The sequence below is a fragment of the Orussus abietinus genome, unplaced genomic scaffold, assembly GCF_000612105.2.
Source record: "Orussus abietinus isolate OABI.00-Male unplaced genomic scaffold, Oabi_2.0 scaffold170, whole genome shotgun sequence".
NCBI lineage: Eukaryota > Metazoa > Arthropoda > Insecta > Hymenoptera > Orussidae > Orussus > Orussus abietinus.
The window spans coordinates 177952-201668 of record NW_019394462.1 but is presented as its reverse complement, the minus strand read 5'-3'; the positions used below and the strand labels follow the sequence as shown (position 1 = coordinate 201668).

Genomic DNA, 23717 nt, shown 5'->3' with positions numbered 1-23717 from the left:
GCATTCGGATGAAAGTTATCGGCGTTTTAACAACAGGGAAGTCTTCCATTGTCGGTGGTGGGTTACTTTTCGGCGTGAAAAATAAATTAAAAAAATTCCCTATGATAAATAGTCAATCTTATACGCCTAGTTGTTGATGAAATTCCAGTACCTACCCGTGAAGTGGAAACGGACTTGCGCGCGAAATTGTCAAGCAATCCGCAAATCACTAGATATGCAAAGGCACGGAACAAAAAAGAAAATAATCGGGAAAAAAATGAGTAAACCCGCGGGGTGCGTTGTCCGAGGAACAATGATCGATTGTTTCTCAGATATAAGTATGGGCGTAATCGCAAAGAAAAATCGTTTCGCGCAAAGTAACAAAAGGAGAAGCGCTCGTTGGCGTCGGCGGGTCGAAATTACGTGCAGTCGGCAGCAATGGCCTGCGACTTTATGTTATGGACAGGAAGGGGCCCGCTTTCCAAAGGCAATGGTGGAAGCCGAGAGAATAAGTCGGGCTTAACCCCCTCCCGCCTTTCCGGCAGACCCTCGATGCGTCGAGGACGTGGCTCAGGGCCTCCGTCGCCCGTCAGGGCCGAGGGTGAATTGGGTCAGCGTCGTCGCCGTCGTTTCCTTCCTTCGCTTTCTTGGCCCTCTTTCATCCCTCTACGCCGAGTCCTTGGTCGGCAGCATTACGTATCGTGCGCCGTTTGCTCGCTCGTCAAAGAGGCACCCCGGTACTCGCGAATGGGCCACGAAGAGGGCGCACCCGTTGTCACGCCCCGTAAGGCTCGTGGTCGTACGTTCCCTCAGCACGCCATTTTCGATCCCGTACCGTGTACCTGCAGCGATAGTACACGCTTTACAGGCGGAATGCATCCCCGACAATGCGCGGACACGTATCGGCGTTATCGATTGTCTATGAGTACAGAGGTTTCTGCAGTTCGTTCTACCGATGCAACCTGAATCCACCGGAGGATGTACAGTGACGGGCATGAATGCCTCCTCTTCCTGCACTTGCGGTACCAGGTCCATAAGGGAGGCATCCATGTCTGCCAATGTACAGGATGGGCAGACGCTCGGGAAATTATTTTTCCTGAAAAGGAAAGGAAAGTCCTAAAAAGGACTTTTTATATATTAGTAATTTATTTAAACGTAAAGCCTAGTGTTGTTTAATACAGACTTAATTTGAATAAATCGATTTTTTTAAAGAAAATGCGTGTTTTCGTTTACCCGTTAATTTGACGAGTGCTCGTACAAAACAGGTATATAAAAAACGCCCGTAAACCTAGTGTTAAAAATGAACCGGTCAATAACGAGCAGCTTGTGTAGGGAAATTTTTAAAGGAGAGTTCCTTGAGAGTTGGCATCGGCAAAATTCAAACTTTATTATAACAACATATATGGACGTGTAGCGAAGGGATCAGCGATGGATGCGGCGAGTCTCTAAGAACTCCGTTTATCGAATGCCCCGATTCCCTTGTCCTCTCTGTAGGAGGTGAAATTAACGAAGGCGAATCTACTATTGACAAGTCTATATTTTGGTAGATTCACAGATTATTGAACGTTAAAAATTATATATGTAAGCCTCAAGGAGACGTAGAGAAATTGGTCCAACTGTTCCCTTCTATGATTCTCGACCAAGTGCCGTCCCGTCCACTGTTCGCAGGGACCGTCTTGGTCTAGCCGTATCAATTGTTTAGGCCATGCTCATATCTTGTAAACATGCTCGCTTTTCCTTGCCCATGATTCTGGGAATAGGTCCGTCCATCAACCTCCGATAATTTGCCTTGCCTCTTCGAAATATTTCCTTCATTTCGAACTCTGGTCCTCCGTCGTCTCTCAAGGGCTGGGTCATCCTCGCCCTCGCGTTGTTTACATCTTCTCAAGACCTGGATGGGGTGACGTGGTCCAGAGGAAAAGGAATGTGCCTTCGCTTGGATAACGCAAAGCGATATCACAATTGTCAAGAGGCGCTCTAGTAAACAGTTTCTCGGAAAACCCTTGAAACCAGAAACCATGAGAACCTATGAAGGAAATATTTCGAAGAGGCAAGGCAAAATGATCGGAGGTCCATGGGCGGACCTATTCCCAGAATCATGGGCAAGGAAAGGCGAGCATGTTTAGAAGATATAAGCATGGCCTAAACAATTGATACGGCTAGACCAAGACGGTCCCTGCGAACAGTGGACGGAACGGCACTTGGTCGAGGATCGCAGAACGGAACGCACGAATCTATTCTATATACGTCTTCTTTAACAATAAGTCAAATAACTATACCTGTGAATCTACGGAAAATATAGACTTGTCAATAGTAGATTCGCCTTCGGTAATTTCCCCTCCTACACCTAGAACTAAGAAATATCCCCAACATTTTTACGATAGCATTTTCGATGACATTTTGGGTATTTAAAGTGAAGTGAAACACGTCGAGGAACTTGATCGACGTCGATAAAGAAGATTTTTCTAAATGCCTATATTGCCGACGTTCATTTTTACATTGACAGCTGTGTCGAATTATATTGGATATTGTACCGAATGGCATACTCCACCTGTCGTTTTCGTACAATCAATATCAAGAAATCGAAGTAAAACTCCAGAAATCCTCTGGATTCATGCTTTCTGGGGCCGTAATTGACTGCAGAGGGACCCCCTGCGCCATCTGTGATTTCGAGGTCAATTAAATGTTCACTCCGAGACCTCGTATTCCCATCGTTTTAGTATAGAAGCGCATACAACACTTTCTTCGCCCTTATCCCGTTCAAATGCGAGTTTATCGACTACCAGAGTGTTCTAAATTGTCGTAAAATTGTCCTGACCCTTTCGTTTCTCATATCAGAGCCTTCGAGAATTGTATATCGATCGAAATATGAGAGCTCGACGCCATTTTGGTTCTGGTCTGAGCTAAGTTAATAAATTTTGTCCAAAAATCCAAATTTTGAATATGTCAGGACAATTCTTAGATGATCAGGAGTTATGTGACAAAGTTTCGAACAGTTTGGTCTAATACCCTTAAAAAAAAAGTGTTGTATTCGAATCGACTGATTTGAAGGGGGTTTCACTTCACCTTAAATAATAAAAATTGGGTAACTGGTTCCGGAGCATCTCCGAAGTATTTTAGGTGCTCTTCAACGAGAGCGTCGAAACTAACTCGCGGAGAGTTCTTTGTCGAATAGGCCCAAGGCCGCGGAAAGTTCACAAACAGGCTAGTCGTTATCGGCGGTAATTTCGTAAATATTGTGTCAATCGCCAACGACGTAATTTTTCCCCCTCCCGTGAGTCATTCCATAATAGCCGGGCGAAGGAGAGAGACGGACGAACGGCGAGGAGAGCGACCGAGAGCGCCCGTGCCGCCTTGCTCGCGCTCGGCATTGGATGCAATATCCGGCCTCGTGCATTTCCGTCGACTCTCGGCCGTCTCCGGCCGCGCTGCGGCGTTCCGACAAGTAGTCACCCTGCCCAGGGCCACGAGGGAGCGAGAGGGAGGGACACGGGACGCGACGGAGGAACGAAGACAGCCCGTGGCAGCAGGCTTCCGGTGAAACGCTTTGTCGTTTCGACTGACTCGACTCAGGAGACACCGTCCGAGAAACCGACGGAGAGAAAGGGAGAGACGGAGAGATACCGCGAAGCTATAGGTATCCGCGCGTGTCGGATGCTCGCGCGTGTTCGAGGCAAGGTGGTCCAACCAGATCCCGTCGAAACAGGTGCACGAGCGAAACCACCGTCCGCCTGTCGGGGCGAGTCACTCTTCGTGGCGTGTGCCGAGCCTCTGGGCTAACGATACGCCGAATTTACTCTCCCTTCCACGACCTCCCGACTCCGGTCGGTCTCTCTCTCTCTCTCTCTCTCTTTCTTTGTCTCCCGCGCCGGTAGCCGGCGTCCTTTCTTCGCACGTTTCGCACGTAATCGCCTCCGTCCCGTGGCGAGCATCCCCGCCGTACGTGCCTCCGGGTCGGGATCCGCGTTATCGACCGATCCTCCCGCGCCCGGTCGGTAAGCTAGGACTCGCAACGTCGTCGCAATGGCTGCGCTTGCATGCGCGGCGAGAGCGCCCTCGGGGAGGGGGAAGCGAGGAGCGAACGTGACGCTAGAAAGAGCGAAAGAAGGACGGACGGAGGGAGAACGCTCCCGCGTTAGAAAGAACGAATGACAGAGAGGGAGAGCCGCGCGAAAAAGGGAGAGAGGAGAAAATCCCGGAGTGGGGCGATATAACAAAGCCATCGGGTACGCAGGTGAACTCGCCGTCTGGCCGGCAGGCCGCTTGCGTTCACGAACGCAACGAATGGCGCGCACACACTGTGCGCGCGGGCCAACCGACACGGGGCAACGATGGGGTTCGTAGAGCTCGCCGGGCCTGCCGGCCTGCCGGCCTCAGTCAAGCGAGGCGCGTCTCTGTGAATAAACGCTACCGCGGCCCGCTCCTCTCTCCCTTTCTCTCGGGTCCTCTAGTTCCGAGCGCGCGACCCGCGACCCTGCTCGAGCGCTGCGCTCCTTTGTTCCGCGCATCCGAGCGCGCTCTGGCCTATCTCCAGTCGGCGCCTCCCCGTCCGCGCCTCGGGGCGAATCGCGTTCGAATTTAGCGCGCCGGCCGCGTCGCGCGAGTCGCGCGAGGTCCGCTCCCGCGGCAGGTTCGCCCGACCGTGGGTGCCGAGAGCGAGACTATCCGGTGCGCGCGAAACGCTAGCGCGGAATGCCGGAACGGCGGAACGACCGGGCCGCGAGCGGAACTTTCTGCGTACGTGACGCGCGCGCAATGTGGGACGCGTGACAGACGCGCCGCGTCGCATCTCCGCGCAGCGAGTGCGCGTGCCACCGCGTCACCACGCTGCCACCATGTATACCAAGTTCGAGGTGCTCCAGGGCATCGTCAGCTACCTTCTCGTATCAGGTGCGAAACAAACTCCTTCCTGGGTTTACGTCCGTTTCCGGCCCCTTCCCGCCTCTTCCCGCCCGACGCGCGGGGGAATCAGGAAACAAGCATGTCGGAAGCGGGACGCACCGTTGCGATTGAGTCCCGATTACGAAAAAGGGGAAAACGCCGCGCGAGCGGCTCCGTTTACTCGTCGAAGACGCGGTCGACGCCGATTTATCTTTCTCGTGAGTCTTGCCCGTACTTGAATGATTTAAAGTTATGGTAAATCATTCTTGTACCTTTGTGCCGGGAAGAAGGAGCTAACGGAATGATATATTGGATCGATAAACGCATATCGGAGAAAGAATCTGACGTGGCGCGATAGCGTGTCCGATTTAAAAGTGTGGATTTACACGATGCGTCAGTCATGTTACATCATCGGAATGAAACGGCATCCCGCGTTTAATGCACGCCGTTTCGTCGTATCCAAGAGCTAAAGGCTAACATCGATATGCTTATTCATGAATATTGAGATATTTCTGTACCTCAAATTGACCCATCAATGTTCCAATATTTGCAACGGTAATTACTGCTATATTGTAGGAACGGGTAGCACGGAAGCATGGATTATGAAGAAAGATTTTTTTGTATGGTTTGTGTGGTTAACGGTCCCCGTTGATATCATTATTTACTCCGTTTCACCTTTGGAGAAATCACCGTTGAGTCGATCCGTTAAACAAGGTAGCAATAACTTTGACAAAATACTTGTTGCGTGTATTAATATATTCGCGACCGCTGACGTGAATTCACGTCTTTTCAAGTTCTATTCCTGGTTGCCGCAGACGTGAATTCACGTCATTTCAAATTCTATTCCTGATTGCCGCTGACGTGAATCACGTCCATAACGATACACGATACAAGTTTGCGTCAACTAGTTTCAGAATTTCATTATTTTCGCCGGTACTCGGTATTTGAAACGGAAAAAAAATTCACGGTCGCGAATGTGTTAATCTACCCCGAGAAGGAACGATACGCCTATGCGTGCCTACATTATGCTATTTACTCCGCGTTTCAATCGCAGCACTGTAAAGAGTTTAGAATTACGGCATGTTCAGCAGATTCTCAAATGCGGCCCAAACAGAAAACGCGGATGATTTGTGTAAGATAGAAGGAAAGAAAGGAATTGCGTCGCGCGAACGTGAAAACGAGAGAGAGGAGAACGATTACCGATCAAAAGGAAAAAGCATTACTGTTGATCATCTGCAGATGCGCCTATGCGTGCCTACATTATGCTATTTACTCTGCGTTTCAGTCACAGCACTGTAAAGAGTTTAGAATTACGGCATGTTCAGCAGATTCTCAAATGCGGCCCAAACAGAAAACGCGGATGATTTGTGTAAGATAGAAGGAAAGAAAGGAATTGCGTCGCGCGAACGTGAAAACGAGAGAGAGGAGAACGATCACCGATCAAATGGAGAAAGCCGAATCAATGGAAAAAAGCATTACTGTTGATCATCTTCGTTAACTATTTTTTTTTACTCCGTTTTGCCCCGAAGAAAGTGGAAACATAAATACGTTTCCATTCAATGTAAATGGACATGAAGAGATTACAAATACTGTTTAATATTTATCAATGTTTATTTTGGTTTTGTTTTGTCCACGTGGGCAAATTTTATAGAGAAGTGAGCATTTAAACAAAGTCCTGATTAGAGTGCATCGTACTTAATGTCAAAGATGAATTGAAATGACAATTTTCTTGAATGATCACGTCAAATCATAATGACGTCTTAATTTTTCCTTAATGCTTATTCGTTATACATTAGATCGTTATTAACAGGACAAAAAGGGTTATAAACAAATTCTTTTCTTTTTAATACAATGTATCTTGTGACGTCGAAGCCAAAGCTGTATTTAATGCGTAACATTTACTTTCGTTGCAACTCATGTCGGTTTGAAAAACGATCATTCATTTTTGCAATTAGATACATGCAAAGTTAGGTCTAACTCGAGCGGCTTGGAGTATCGTAAAACGCTTACATAGTAAAATATATGTAAAGGGTGATAACACGAAAATTTCACGCAGTAATATAACACGGGAGACTTCTCATCGAATGAAATTTAAAGCCTCATATTTTTCACGCTCACCGTTCACGCTCTCGAGCAGTCGTATTTTGTTATTAAAATTGATAAATAAATCCAATTTAATTAAAATAATTATTCTTTAAGATTTGATTGACCGTTTTTGATAAATACTACGTGAAACAATAATCACAACTCATTCTCCGTGCGTTAAACGTCGCTTATACCCTTTTCCAGACTTTATTATAATAAGTTCTTATTTAAACAGTGGGCAACTATCAAAATGATTAACACTAATTAGACCATTGTGCAAGTCCGGGAGTCATGGCCAACTATTACTAACTCGAGTTATTCTCTATGGACAATCATTGCGAATTGGTAATAATGTAGTATTTGACGACTTCGTTTTAGAATCAAATGAATAACGTTAATATTTTGTTTGGCATAATTACATGCGCTATACAATGTTGAAGCGTCAGTGAAATTACAGTAACAACGTAATAGATTTTAGTATCAAAGTAAAAATTAAATTGTGTAAGTAATACACGGTATATTTAATAAGTAATTATTTCACTGAAAATGTATGAGCTTTCGGATGCCGCTTATCGGATGACGCCGATCCCCTTAAGGTGATGTGAAAGTGGCATCGAAGAGGTTTTGTTTATAAAACTGTTCTCCCAACTCGATTTACCGAATAGTCCTCAAACTCATGAAATTTCAATTCTTTTCAAATTTGTTTATAGGCATTTTAAAAATAGTTTATAAGAAATGAAACTTCACGAGTTTCAGGACCTACCTTAGGGTCTCCATATTCACGTTTTAAAGTATGAAACGATTTGAGCCACCCAGGTCGTAGAAAAGTTTTATGAACGATTGAGCTTTCCGATGTCACTTTCACATCCCCTTAAAACGAGCGACGCCGGTATCTCCCTCTTTTCCGAGCGGTTAACTCTCGAATCTTATTGGCCATATCGGCACTCTTAGGCTTACCCCAAGCTCTGTTTGGCTGTCTTCTCGGCATTATTCCGCAATTCTCGGACTGTGCGTACGCGCTTATTACCGCATTGCCACGACACACGTTGGGTTCTGTCCCGCTCTTCATTGTTTACACAACAGAAGCGTGCGCGCGCCGCCGCATTCGAAGAAGCTAATAGGATGACCGTTCATCTCTTGGAGCCTCGACGCGCTTGTCAGTACATATCCTGCGTATCGCGAGCTTGCACCGGTTTAGAAGAAAGGACCTTCTGCGGTGTATTTCCCTCGGGAGATTAGGGGCACGGATTCACGATCAAATTTTACGGCCACCCGTTTGAGGGTAGCCACCCCCGTAACGCGGACGCTGCTCCGATCGGTTCCCCGGAAGGGCGTCTCTGATGACTTCATGATTCATGATTTGATTTTATGGCCATGAGTCACGCGGAGACAATTTACGAAAGAGCAGTAACTACTTCTCTGACGCGTGCGAGTTAAGGGAGATTAACCGGTTCGCGGGCGTAATTTTTCGGTATCGTATCTCCGGTTTAAATCACTCCGACTCGCATTTATCTAATTGCAGGAGATCGCAAGTGGAGTGAAAAATAAATTTCGTGGGAGTGCTTGTCACGTTTGAATGTATTTTGAAGTTTATCTTGAATCCCTTGTAAGTATGCAAACGTATGTACTAATTAATGAAACAGAATTGTCAGGAAAATGCGGTTGTCATTTACTGTCACATTACTGTCAATACCCAGGCAACCCATGAAGTGGAATATACGTACATTAATCGTCTAAATTAGGTCTATACGTATAGCAATTGTATATCAACTATCATTCACCTAAAAAAATATATGTCTATTGTAGATGAAAACTATGTATTCACTGTTGATCTACGAATATTTATGTTTTCATAAGTTCGAAAAATATTTATTCCTTCACAGGCTTTGGTATAGCATCATTGTTAGCATTCCTGCTTCCTACCCGTAAATTCCAGGTGCAAATCCCGACAATTGCAAACAAATTTGTCTGTGTCAAAAAAAGCAGAATTTGTCTGCATTGCTGTACTGAACAAGTTCTCAAACAGACTCCGCTCAAAAAGTGTTATGAATTTCATTTTTTTTTTTTACAAATACATATGAATATCTAGGTTAACCATCTATTGTAGGTATCTACGGTGCGCGCGCGGGTGTGTGTGTGTGTGTGTGTGTGTTACATCTCATGTCTGGACATCTAGACTTTGAGAGTATCTAAAACAGAGTCCATAGATATCTATATATATCTTACATACGTTCAATAAACATTTATATGCGATTAATTTACTGATATTCCACGTTTTGTGGTGCTTGGGAATGGATAAAATTTCTGGATTTTGTGTCAATTTAACTGCAACAAATTATAAAAAATTACTCGCACACATTATAGCACACTAAAAATAAGCAATACCTTCCCGGTTCTCTTTTCGTCGTGTAACTTAATATTAATTTTAATTTAAATATAGGGAGCATAAACAACATAAAGCATGGAAAAATCTTTTACGTACATAGTCAGTCCATAATGTTGCCAAATGTTTTAAATGACTGCTTCTTAGTAATAGGAATTATAAAACATACAACGTAGTTATTCTTTTAAATAGCATCCTTATACAACCTCGAATGTCGTTTAGCATATCGCAAGAAGAAGTCATTTCACGGTGCGATTTGTACCGGTTTGTAAAATTATAAAAACTGTAAAAACTAAACTCGGACTGAATAATCAATAGTTGTGATTGCGAATAGTGTCAGAAAAAGGGAGCGGAAAATTACCATGTCGATGTCAACGTGAATTTGCTGCCCAGATCAAGTGACTATTTGGTTTTCATAAAATACTTGTTAAGTTACGTTGCGATATTATCATTTGAAATCACTGCAAATGAAAATTCTAAAGAGAACTGGAATATATTTTTTATATTTAATATTCATATATTTTCACTCGGTCTTAACTATTAGTATTTCGTAACATTGAGTTTAACAACTGTTTTAGTCATTTTTAGGCCTTGAAGAGTATCGTCGTGTTCGCAATTAAACAACGATATCTTGTACCATCAATTCGTGAAACAAGTACTCTCCATAACGCGAGTATAATAACACACAGCTTAATAATGTTTTCAAAGTGTACCGTCGAGTACGGTTATCGCATTCATCGTTTCCCCGTGATAACGCGGCCAAGAGTGTCGTTATTGATTACTTCTAATCTGCTGTGAGATTATTAATTAAAAATCCGTCCCACCGAGCGTAATAATAAATCGGAAGTCGCATGTACTGCACGTGACGTTGGATTTGCGTTTCTCCGTTGCGCCGCAAAAGATTAATTGTATCGAGCGCATTACGAGAGGAACGTTAATGCATTCGATATAAAGAAATCGAACGAAAGTCATTTCATATTTCGAGCACTTTTTTTTAAGGTTTAATACTAGTTTTATTCCGGTGACTACATTTTTTTTTTTATATCTACCCCTAACGAATTAACGTTTTAAGTAGAGCGAACTTCCTACTGGAGTTCACATGCGAGTATTGATTTGTATTTTAGTCGTGGATCAATACCCGTTTCACGTTTCCTCGTTATTGTCGCGTACATGCGACTGAGGAGACACAACTTAAGGATGTAAACTACCACCCTAAGTAGATTCATGGTCTCACCGGGGTAGTACATATAACACGCCCCCATCAGGATGACCTTGTATCGATATCGTTAATTTCTTGAAAATTGATCAGACGGAAAATTTCTCAATAACTCGAGAATTTTTTGTGTTAATAAAAAGATCCTACGTTGTGTATATTTCAAGTACTTCATACCACCGAAGTAGTTAAATACACGAGGTGTCCACGGAACACTTTGACAGGATGAAAACTCTGAACAATAAATCATCTCGTAGTATTATTAGATGCGATTAATATACCTATTATCGATAAATAAAATCATTTGAGTGAATCAACTGTCGCTGTTGACGAAAGTTCCCTCTTATTATAAATGATTTCGTAAACGCAACATCGTTTTGTGTCCTGCCGAGGCCTCGATTATCCACCTTACTCGGATCCCTGTTAAGGTGATGTGAAACACATCGAGGAACTTGGTCAACGTCGATAAAGAAGATTTTTCTAAATGCCTATATTGTCGACGTCCGTTTTTATATTGACAGCTGTGTCGAATTATATTGGGTATTGTACCAAATGACATACTCCACCTGTCGTTTTCGTACAATAATTATAAAGAAATCGAAGTAAAACTCCAGAAATCCTCTGGACTCGTGCTTTCTGGGGCCCTAATTGATTGCAGAGGGACCCCCTGCGCCATCTGTGATTTCCAGGTCAATTAAATTTTCACTCCGAGACCTCGTATTCCCATCGTTTTAGCATAGAAGCGCATACAACACTTTTTTTGCCTTTATCGCGTTCAAATGCGAGTTTATCAATTACCAGAGTGTTCTAGATTGTCTTAAAATTGTCCTGACCCTTTCGTTTCTCATATCAGAGCCTTCGAGAATTGTATATGGATCGAAATATGAGAGCTCGACGCCATTTTGGTTTTGGACTGGGCTAAGTTAAAAAATTTGTTCGTAAAGTCCAAATTTTGAATGTGTCAGGACAATTCTTAGATGATCAGGAGTGACGTGTCAAAGTTTCGGACAGTTTAGTCTAATACCCTTAAAAAAAAGTGTTGTATTCGAATCGACTGATTTGAAGGGGGTTTCACTTCACCTTAAGCCGGTTTAATCGAGGTCCTACTGTATCGGTTTAATCAGGGACGCTACTTAAGACCGCTATGCAGCCACCCCGAAGGCGGAGTCTAAACTCAGCGTGCTCACATCCATTTACATGTCGTTCGCGGATCAATATCCGTCTACGTTTCCCCGTTACGGCTGCGAGTGTGACCGAAATATTTCCAATCGATTCTCGACTCGCCCACCAAATCGTGCCCCGATTATGCCAACGGATTACGAGGGGGACGATCTCTTGGCAGGGGCTACGGGGGAGGGTCGGGATTATCGATCGATAACCATTATCCAAGAACAATCACACTAATCACTTTCTTTTTGGTCTGTTACAGAACGAGAGAGGCACACCGCCAACAGGCTGTCCACGTAAGTACCTTTCGCGATCGGGCTGGGATCCCGAATTCGAGTTTTCCTTCCCTCTCTTCCCGTTTCCCTCCTCAATTTCCTCCGCTTTGTGCCGTTCCACCGAGCTAGGGAAATCCATCTCTCCCCTAGGTCGGCTCGCGTGGATGCTCGATAGGTCGCCAAAGGGGCAATTAATTGTTTATTTACTCGAACCAAACTAACCAGATAATACCTTAGCATCGATCCTTGCACTTGGTTGTCTCCTATCCCTTTTCCTGGATCCTGGGGAATTTGTTAGCGATCGTTAGAGAAAAGAAAAGGCTGGAAGTTAGGGGAGACCGGGGCAAGTTGACCGACTTTTTTGATGTTTTATTGTGAGCGAGGTGATGAGAATTTTTTAACATATTATAAAGCGAAATGATGGGCATACGTTCAGGCACAATAATTGCATACAATTGAAAATAATAAGTTGCAAGTTTAAAAACATTGTCTTTATTAACAGGAACTAAATATACATTTATAAATACGCAACAATTAACTTTTTAGACATAAGAGTATATATTTGCCGTGCTTTAACTTTCTTTTACGACTTAATGACTTGCTTAAGCAAAATAAAATGTTCTTACTTTAATTAGTACTTGTTAAAATTACAACTGTGTCGGAAGTGTTAAACGGGTACTAATCAGAAATTTATAGGAGACCTGACTCACAAAAAATGCACAAGAAAGACGACTATACTTTTGCTCACATACGTGGTTCCGATGACGATACAATAATAAAAAATTCAAAATGAATGTCTGTAGAATTTAAATAATTCTACAAACATCCCGTTATTAAAAATGCATTGTAAAGTATAAAATAGTTTCTACCTATATGACTAAACATAGAAGCATGGAGTATTTATCATAAAATTTAACTTTTTTTTCGGGCGATTATTTTGACAGATACCAACATTTTATATAAACTTTACCGATTACAATATTAACGGGATATTATAAGCACAGCGATACAAAGCTAAATAAATGCTCTTTTCATATGCCATATTTAAAAAATGATGGAAAGCAATATATTATTTTTAAAAAGAAAAAAAGAGAAACTGAAAAAATTTACTTCCCATCATAGTTTTTGTATTTTATTTTTTTATAATTAAACGATGCTACAATAAGTTATGTTAAGCACCGACAAAAGTGTGGGATACAATTAGGAATGGGTGATAGAATTAAGAATGATATTAAGTAAAAAAAACAAAACTTTATTAAACATTTATTACGTGGACAGCTTGCCCTACCGAGAAATCGGGACCTCCTTGTGATGTACTTGTATTTCCAAGAAATACGTCAGTATCATATCGTGACGGCTAAACGCTTTTCTCGATTGTAATTAATGCAAGAACTGAGCGATTCTTTCCCGCGTTGGCACAGAAAAGATGCACGGCACAAATCTCTCGTAAGGCGATCTGGGGTACACTTAGGACATTTGTAAATTCGAAATACTTTTTATTTATTAAAAAAAAAAAAACTGCAGCGGGTTCTGTGAACTGTGGTAATGCAATGTACAGAATGGTGACAAATATAAAGCTCTACGAAACGTATGAACTGCGATGGGCAATAATTTTGTGTAATAAATATTGTCATCTAGTTGCGAAGTTTCTAAGCTTAATTAATTTTTATTACGTAGGTAGTATTAGCTTGCGCGGATATAATTTCTGTCGAAATGCAAGTACATCCGTTCCGTGTTATCGCACGTTATTCAGTCATTTTTACATGAAAATCCTCTCCGTGAGGTCCTTGAGAAATCTGTGAGAAGTAACCAGCGCTGATTATCCACAGGTTACTCGTCGCGGCTGAGAGGTCGCGTCGGGTTTAATTGCCGGAAATCATTTTTGCCCCTTACGAGATCGATCTTTCATCATCGGCTCTGAATTGCCGATCGAGGGTTTCGTTTTTTTGGTCCTTTTCTAGTTCTTCTCGTTGCCGCTCGAAGCTTTTTCTCGGGGTTAGACGAACTTTAACCGTACGGAATAAGGTAAACGCTACCGGTCGGACTCGAGAAGAGATTCAGAATTCTCCATTTCATACGACAATAATGAACCGCTTATGCCGTTTTAAACAACGGAAACGAAACGCCTTATCGTTTTCTGCGCGAGGCTGAGGGAAAACACGAACACCGTTAACATAATACTATATGAACGACCGCAAACCGCCTCTTTCATGGTTAAGCACGGGGAATCGAGAGGTTGAATAACCTTGAAATTGCGCTGTAGAAATATTTAAAATTTAACAAGGTAGAGGGGGTATACTTTAGTTTATCCAGATAAAAACATTGGCCTTAGTGTAACTTAGTTTGCTGCTGTATTTTACTGCAGCAGGACAATTTTAACTGTAACAGATACATCGATGCGATTTGAAAAATGAGTACTGACATGTACCTATTTACTACTAATTAGAATACTGATGCCATAACTTGCACCGTAAGGCGAACAATGTTCGGAAGTACCTTGTTATTTTATTTTCCGTTTATTTTGTTGACCTACCTAAATTCGCCATACTTGCATTAGACGTGAAAGTGCGAAGTGAAATTCTGTGCCGGATGCAGTTGACTCGGATATAAGTGGACGCATTTTTTTCTTTCGTGCTTCATCCTTATTTTTACGGTCCGTTAGCAGCTTAAGATAGCTCCTTTTACGACGAGAACTGTATTCGATTTCAATTCTTTTCTCCGTGATAGCACAAAACGGAAGATTTTGTACAGTTGTTGCTGCGTGACATTCCATGTTATGCATTTTGTAGTGATATAGGTAGTCGACTTGCGTCGCCGAACTTGCCCTCCGGCTTTCACGATTTGGAATTCATTTTCTTCTGCAATTGTTTGGGTGTTTTTTTTTCTGTCCACCTCATAAGTTGAAATCAAATCGGTTCTTCGATCAGAAATCTTCAACTTCGATGGTTCCGGTTATGGGGAAATCGCGCGTTCTATCAACATTTTTGTCCGATTGCTTTGGGACCCTATGTGGGGTTCCTAATTAAATTATACAAAAAATACGAAGTAGCCAACGCCGGGGTTAATAGTTTGTTAACTAAAAGTTAGCGAGAAATAACTTAATTGCATTTTAAGTAAAATGAGTAAAATACAAGATCCGAGGCATTGGATAAAAAATTATTTCCTGGCCGCAATGTTATGGTTTCCAACGGGAATTTTAGCACAAGTTATGAATTGTGTTACGAATTGTGTGAAATTTTGAACTTCGATGGTTCCGGTTATGGGGAAATCGCGCGTTCTATCAACATTTTTGTCCGATTGCTTTGGGACCCTATGTGAGGTTCCTAATTAAATTATACAAAAAATACGAAGTAGCCAACGCTGGGGTTAATAGTTTGTTAACTAAAAGTTAGCGAGAAATAACTTAATCGCATTTTAAGTAAAATGAGTAAAATACAAGATCCGAGGCATTGGATAAAATATTATTTCCTGGCCGCAATGTTATGGTTTCCAACGGGAATTTTAGCACAGGTTACGAATTGTTTCATATTCTAAAATTCACTGATACAAAACATCGAATTTTGACGTGTGCCTTGATTTTTAACGTCAATAACAGCGAAGAGATATACTATTTTATGCTAATGTAGGCTGTGAGAGGAAATGAATTAACGTGTTATTAATCATATCAATCATGAAATAAGGAAACGGCAATGACGAACGAGACATAAATTTACGTATAATTTAGTCGACGACATGTACGTCGTTCCCACGGCAATGAGAGTTATCAAGTTACCATTAATTTCGCGCATACCAACCCGCCTAATCTGCATTAATATTTGAAGAACCCCTTTGCTTTGCATTCTATTAAGCAAATCAACCGTTTGCTCCCAATATATTTATAACCCCATACTGGTAATCGGCGAACTAGTTTATTAAATGTTACTGACGCTTATATGCATTTGAATCTTTTACTTAACATAATTCTCTTAAAAATGCTCTCAATAATTTGCGGTTAAAGCAGTTTAAACATTTCCCAAGTGTACAAGTCTCTGGCACCAGAAGTTTGCCGTTCATGCCGCGAACGTTTCACGGCGAAGGGGTTGACTCGTACTTCCCAAAAGTTGAACTTTCCTTTAATCTTGAAAAAAGAAAAGAAAAAGAAGGAAATATAACGTTACAAGAAACGAGAAAGAAATGAAAATGTCTTCTAAGCGAAACTCGAGAAACAAATCGAGGAATTCAGCCGTGTTCATCAATTTCTGAAAGTGGAAGTCCATTATCGAAAGTCACGCTTTGTGCTTCATCCTTTATCTACAACTACCTTTTGCAGGGCTTGCTCGAATGATCTCCTGAGTCGATAAAATAAATTCTAGGACGATAAAAAGTCTAGATGTAATTTGGCCCTCCCCACGGGACTTTACACGATCCCGTCTAGTTGATATATATAAAGCTGGAATTGCCACTTAACACAATTCAATAAAATTTGTTGCAAAATTTATTGCTAATTTATTGCTATTTTATTGCACAAGTAACAAATTATTTGCTCTTATACTTTTCCGAAAAATGGTGGCGATGTCAGCTTTATATAAAATTATATATATAAAGAAAAAAAATAAACTGCCACAATAAAAAACAATTATTAAGTATATGTTCATCGATGAATTATATACCAGAATTTATTGCTAATTAATTGCTCGCAGAAAAATCAAATTTAAATTTTTTTGCTCACCCTTAACGGGATGAATCGCCACCCCTAGGGATGATCGCAGGACAGAAATATGGAATACATGGAAGAATCGAACTATTTCTTCACGTGGGAATTAATTGCTAATTAATTGCTCTGAGAAGAACATAATTTCGAATTTTTTGCACAACCCCTAAGGTGATAGACTAGCCGTGTCTATGTCACCCCAGCATGGCCACATAAAAAATGGAAGAATCGAACTATTTGTTCACGTGGGAATTAATCACTAATTAATGTAGGTTTGAAAATTGTATATTTACGAAGATATTGGTTCTTCTCGGAGCAATTAATTAGCAATTAATTCCCACGCGAAGAAATAGTTCGATTCTCCCATTTCTTACGTGGCTATGCTGGGGCGACATAAAATGGGTTGGCCTACTACCTTAGGGGTTGTGCAAAAAATTCGAAATTATGTTCTTCTCGGAGCAATTAATTAGCAATTAATTCCCACGTGAAGAAATAGTTCGATTCTCCCATGTATTCCATGTTTCTGTCCTGCGATCATCCCTAGGGTTGGCGATTCATCCCTTTAAGGGTGCGCAAAAAAATTGAAATTTGATTTTTTTGCGAGCAATTAATTAGCAATAAATTCTGGTATATAATTCATCGATGAACATTTACTTAATAATTGTTTTTTATTGTGGCAGTGGTAGCTTTATATAAAGCTGACATCGCCACCATTTTTCGGAAACGTATAAGAGCAAATAATTTGTTTCTTGTGCAATAAAATAGCAATAAATTTTGCAACAAATTTTATTGAATTGTGCTAAAGTGGCAATTCCAGCTTTATATACATGTCTAGTTGGCGTGTCCTTGGTGAATGTTTCTTATGGGAGCATACCCCTTTGAGGCATGTATCCTCACGGTATCGACATGGGGGAAACGGCTTACCGTTTAACGGACATTGTCGAATTTGTCGCGTGCTTCTTTATTGATCGAGTCCACGTTTACTTATGGTTGGATGGGTAATTCGGACCGCGGCATGGAAAGAACGATCATCCCCTAGAAATCCTGGCCGAAGGGAGGACGAGTGCTCACTTCGTCTCCCAAGGTGAGAATTTCGGTCACTGCAGGATCATTTATCACAATTATTTATTGTGGGGATCTATTGTCGCGATATGTTACTTATATCTCTATGATGAACAGTGCCCCAGTGACGGCTTGGCTCATTGTAAAACAGAATAATAAATAATGAGATGGAGTTTATCGAGGAAACGAGAATGAGAACGAGATAAACGAGGTATGTGGCTCTAGAGAAGGAGAGTTGGAAATGCTTTTTTTTTTAAATGTGGTTTATTGTTTTCACGGGAATTACTCTTCGACTCTAACGTGTCATGAAGGAACAGCTGTAGGATAGGTGGATGGATGAATTTAAGTACCTATCTAGATTGATGTGACACCTACAGTAGAGAGGGATTGAAATGTTGAGAAGAACAAGATAATAAGTTACTTTAGATAGGTCTTACCGGAAGAGTTTGATATGTTCTTTTTGGGATTGGCTCATAACTGATATTTAGTTTACAAGCATTGGTACTTTTTCTTTCGACTGGCGCTTTACTTCTTCTGCGGATGTTAACTTTTTTTTCTGTTCGTTTAATTAATTCTCTAAAAGGTTCGGTTATCAGGTAATAACGAAATAGCAACCGCTTGGGTGTCGAAGATTACGTTGAAATACATTTTCGTTACTTTTCGTTCAATGCAATAATTTACCCTTCGTTGCCTCCATTATACAATTACGCTTTTACAGATTTATATAATCATGTAAATAAAAACGGATCTCGAAATTATTACGACCGTGTAATACATAGTAATTTACGTTAGAGATATAACGAAGTAAATTACTCAATTCCTGATATCATTGTGTTCGTGCATGAATTGCAAGTTATTGCCACTCGTGCACGTAAGTAAATCGGTAAATTGCATTAACGAGTAAGTAGATCCGTTGAACGGTACACTTTACACTTCATATCTGAAATGAAATATTGGTTGTGGCAACGGTACCAACGTATCTCTGTTCTCTTGATCTCCTCTACTATGAGAATAGCTGTGAAGTTTATTGTTAAGAGTAAGTGGGAATGCACGAGACATTAATGATTGCCCAACGAGATTCGCACGAAGCAAAAGTATTTATGAGGGAATGATATGCCTGTTATAATAGTATTTTGAGTGTATCAAAATTTGACAAGAGGTTGATCATATTTCAGTTTTATTGGGATACAAAACGGAAAATAATTTGTGTGATTCTGTGCACCCATATATCTCGAATGTAAATTCTGTTTCTCTCGAAATTGATATTAGAGCTATTAATTTAATGCGGGATCGAACGCGTGCCAGAAAAGGGGCGAATTCTCAAAGCTCATCATCTACGGGGCTTATTGAGTGTTGAAATTAATGATCGATGACGATGTAGGTAACTCCCCATCTTCTTGTCCCCTTTGACTTTACCCGGTCGACAAGTAATCCCTTAATTGTCCGTAACAATCGCAAAGTAAAACCGCTCTGGTAAACTAGGGCGGGTCTCTTATTGGAAACCGCGACACGGCCTTTCATGACATTGACGTATTTATTAATTTACTTATCACGCGTAGCGATATTACGTGTGACGGAAACACTAGATGTGGTAAGAGCATTGACGTCTTAATACATCATTGTAAATGAACGAATGAAATGTCGCGGTTCTGAGAAAAATCTGACACGATATATTCTCGCGGTAAATATGATATCGTCCCATACGAAAACGATTTACAGGGTATATCAGAAAAGGTGCCTGATAACAGACGCGATTGCTACATCTTTTTCTATATGTTCCAATACTAGCTTATCATTTTAATTTTATTTTAACGGCTTTATGGCTCTTTTTATGTAATATTGCAACTTACAGAAACACAGAAAACATTATTGCAACTTACACAAACAACAGAAAAGGTGCCTGATAACAGACGCGATTGCTACATTTTTTTCTATATGTTCCAATACTAGCTTATCATTTTAATTTCATTTGCAGATTTTATTTTAACGGCTTATGGCTCTTTTTATGTAATATTGCAACTTACATTCGATTATAATTATCATTTAATAATCTGTTAAACTTTGTGATTCCTAATCAGGTACAATTCTCGAGACGGTGTCTATTCCAAATCAGTCCATTTAACAATTTCAAATAATCGACTAGATATAAAATAAAGTTTCAAAACATTGCATCTGCTTTTACTATACGCTATATACATATTAAACAAATTAGTGTAAAATTATGAAGATAAACATACGTCATCGCAGAGCTTACACTCGACTCGAAGTACCTACACTTTTTCTGACAATGATTAAAGAACATTACTTAACAATTTATAAGTAAACGAAACCGCTCGATTATATAGGTTTCTTATCCTGTAAAATGTCATATTCTAAAGTTTCACTACATCTGTTTTTTTTTTCTTTCTTTAGTGAATTTCTTGAATCTTTCTCGGATACCCATTTGACATGGCTATTTTTAAAAAAGATTATCCGACCTGACTAAATGAAAATCGCTATCTACAGGAAGCCGTAAGGAGGGTTCTCTGCGCTCTCAATTATTGCGGTGACTGTACGTCGTAAACATTGTAAATGATCTTATTTCTGGCTCGATCAGTTTTCGATCGATTGTGATGATCGGGTTCGTGGGCGCACGTGATCGTGCAGCGCGGAACACCGACCATGCAACGAGGCGCGCTATAATTTTCTCATTCGCCGTTTAAACCGCCGAGGCTCGTGACTTCCGTTGGCAAGATGCTTCAAAGGGGGCGAAAACCCACCATGCAAAGGAAACAGGAAGATTTCGTCGCAATCTGTGGAGCAGTTGGGGCGCAAGGAGCACGTAGTTTGGCCCGAAGGACTTGAAAATATTCTTTATCTACCCGGCTGACAACCACCATAACCTTGTTCCGTATGATAACAGGATAAACCTTGTGATAGCATCCGAGCTACCTTGCATCCTTGAAACTTGATCGTTAAATCTTCTAACCGTAGTTTAACACATTAATGGCATTTAAAATTACTTCTTCTATTCTTTTAATCTATGCAGTAATTGTTTTTCAATAGAGAAGCACTTGAAATCCTTCTCAATGAATCTGACCATCATCTCGTGCAGGCGTCTTTTTAAGGTGAAATGAAACACGTCGAGGAACTTGATCAACGTCGATAAAGAAGATTTTTCTAAATGCCTACGTTGCCGACGTTCGTTTTTATATTAACAGCTGGGTCGAATTACATTGAATATTGTACCAAATGGCATACTCCACCTGTCGTTTTCGTACAATAAATATCAAGAAATCCTGACCCTTTCGATTCTCATATCAGAGCCTTCGATAATTGTATATCGATCGAAATATGAGAGCTCGATGCCATTTTGGTTCTGGCCTGGGCTGAGTAAAAAAATTTTGTTAAAAAATCCAAATTTTGAACGTGTCAGGACAATTCTTAGATGATCAGGAGTGATGTGTCAAAGTTTCGGACAGTTTGGTCTAATACCCTTAAAAAAAAGTGTTGTATTCGAATCGACTGGTTTGAAGGGTGTTTCACTTCACCAGCAATTAAATCGTCTCACTTATAAATACGGCGGTGGAAGGTTTCAGCGCGTATTTTCTGGCGCCATTTAATTCAAGCAATGTATTATTTACCACCGTTGTTACAAGAATTTTTATTAACCATCCATGTTAAAGCATCATTTTTCCCACATTATTTCACGTATATAGCCGATTTGTTCGGTGTTTCGTGCGCGACAATGTATTTTTTAATTCACCGCAGCCTTCGAAATGTCTAAGGCAAAACTCCAGAAAGGGACTTATTGCCTGCTTGGGCCAGTCGAACCATTTAACAGTTTAGCAATTTCCGCACTGCGAAATCCGTTCGTAAATTTTAGGTCTCTACGATATGGTTATATTGCCCCGTACGTCCCATCGCGGAGGTTTAGGGTTCTTTAGAATTTTCTCGGGCTGACCGACCCTATTCTTTACCGTTGTACCTTCTTTAACTTTACCGCTAACACGTGCGCGCAGCATGCACACGTGCACACAGCATGTTTTTCCATCTCCATGGCAACCAGAAAATTTCCGTTTTCACCCAACCGTATTGGACAGTCATCGACCGGTCACAAGGCCGACTACTCGATTTTTAACCGCCCTTCTTAAAATCAGTCAGCCAATCTTTATGTAAGAAATATTTTACCTCCTCCACCTAAAAAATTGTAATGCGACCGGAGGAGGAATGTTATATTTTTTCTGTATGTCAGTCTCTCGTCAGCCTTCACCTTCGCTTCTGCATTTGTTATCGGTATTCACGCGTGAAGAGGTGACATAATTCGACAAAGTCATTCGTTAACCCTAGTAGCACAAAATATTTGTCCTATATTTTCTATATATTTAACGAATATCGTACATTCGGTAAATATTTAGCAGACATTTGAAATATTTGCCAAACGTTTACTTTAGAATATTACCGCTATAATATCTATATAATATTACCTCCATGTGTTTTCANAAATATTTCAAATATCTTCGAATAAAATCTACAAGAAATCTTAAAAAATCTATCGCTTGAGATATTTAGCAAAGATTACAAAGAAATATTTAGAAATTATTCTATGCTACTAGGGAAAGTAATGTTATAATAAATTCAAGTTCTGTTCTGTTCAAGACAAGTCCCACTTATTCAGGTACATTTCCACTTCACGTGAGTAGCTGTATGAAGATCCCATTTTGCAATTCTGTTTGCAAAAACAATTAGGATTCATACAACAAGTGCCCGACAAACTAGCCGGGCAGAACATTCGGCTTGTTTCGTCCCTTGCCCTTTGGGGTACCCTCCGTGACGCGGCTATCATCTGAATTACTAAGCGTGGGTAACGTGCGAATTATTGAAGGAGGACACAACAAAACGCCCTTCGGGTGAAACTAAAGCAAGAAAAAGAAACATTCCCGTAATATCAAAATGGACGTTTCAGCCAAACCGGCGGCGGTGCAGGAGTCCCACGTCACCCCTACTTCCTGCCTCGGGCTCTGCCGAATGGAAAATGGATGGCGTGGGCTCCGGTCTTCCCGAACAGTAAACAGTCCGAAACAGTCCGAAACGGCTTTCCGCATGCCGCCATCTCTATGAATAGCCACGGGGCTCTTTCGGACGTTATTCCAGTCTCGATTTAGATCGCGACACGCGTCCGGACCTACCCTCGAGGAAAAGTCACCGAACGGTGGACGGGAAATTCGTCGCTAAAATATTACCCCTTCGAAAACCGCGACGATTATCGCGCCCCCGGTACTCAATGGACGTGTCCTTTACTTCTTTTAACTTTAAATTATTTACTTACGCTCTTCCGAGGTTTATGAATGTGTTCTGAACAGTGGACGTGAAAAAGCGTTTTCCCTCAAAAGTATTAACATAGCGTATCGACGTTACGAAGGAAGGGATTCGAAAATGATGAACAATGTGAGGCTATTGAAATGATTATTACACCTTCTTTATCAATCGCAACGTGGTAGTAATTGCAATATATCTTTCATTGTATTATATCTGGGGTATGTTGCAGTATATTCGAGTGCATTCCGTGCGGTTATAGCATTCAGCGGATAATTTAGATGTTGAGGACAAATACAACAGGCTGCTCAATTATCTTGAGGTTCCATCCCGAAGAAGTTACTTGCTGCAAATTGACTGCAATTGACCCTAATTTTGTTAACCATTTTCCATGAATGTAGGGAAATTCGGTTGATTTCTGTAATTTGAACTGACTAATGCTGCCATGTTAATAATCTAATTACGACATTAATAATCTAATAATTGCTTAATAAAGAACATTTTCGCGGACGTTGAAGCTAATGATTCACTATCCGTTAGTATTGCGGCTGTAGGATAGATTACTACATTACGGATACCTAAATTACCTATCAAATCCCTACATGCTTCGTGGTTTGCAGTCCTACATATCTCCACATGATCGTTACCGTACACGTGTATGGCGAAGTAATTAGTAAAGGGTGTAAA

At 41.0% G+C, this 23717-nt stretch overlaps 1 protein-coding gene across 1 annotated transcript in view; it reads left to right on the top strand.

The window, feature by feature from the left end:
* The first annotated feature begins 4449 nt into the window (after positions 1-4449).
* Positions 4450-23717, top strand: part of LOC105696085 (serine/arginine repetitive matrix protein 2) — a 45523-nt gene continuing 26255 nt past the window's right edge. Inside the window, exons 1-2 of the mRNA XM_012418262.2 lie at positions 4450-4869; positions 11971-12004. Coding sequence (XP_012273685.2) covers positions 4815-4869; positions 11971-12004 — 89 coding nt within the window. The 5' untranslated portion in view covers positions 4450-4814. The remainder of the gene's footprint in view (positions 4870-11970; positions 12005-23717) is intronic.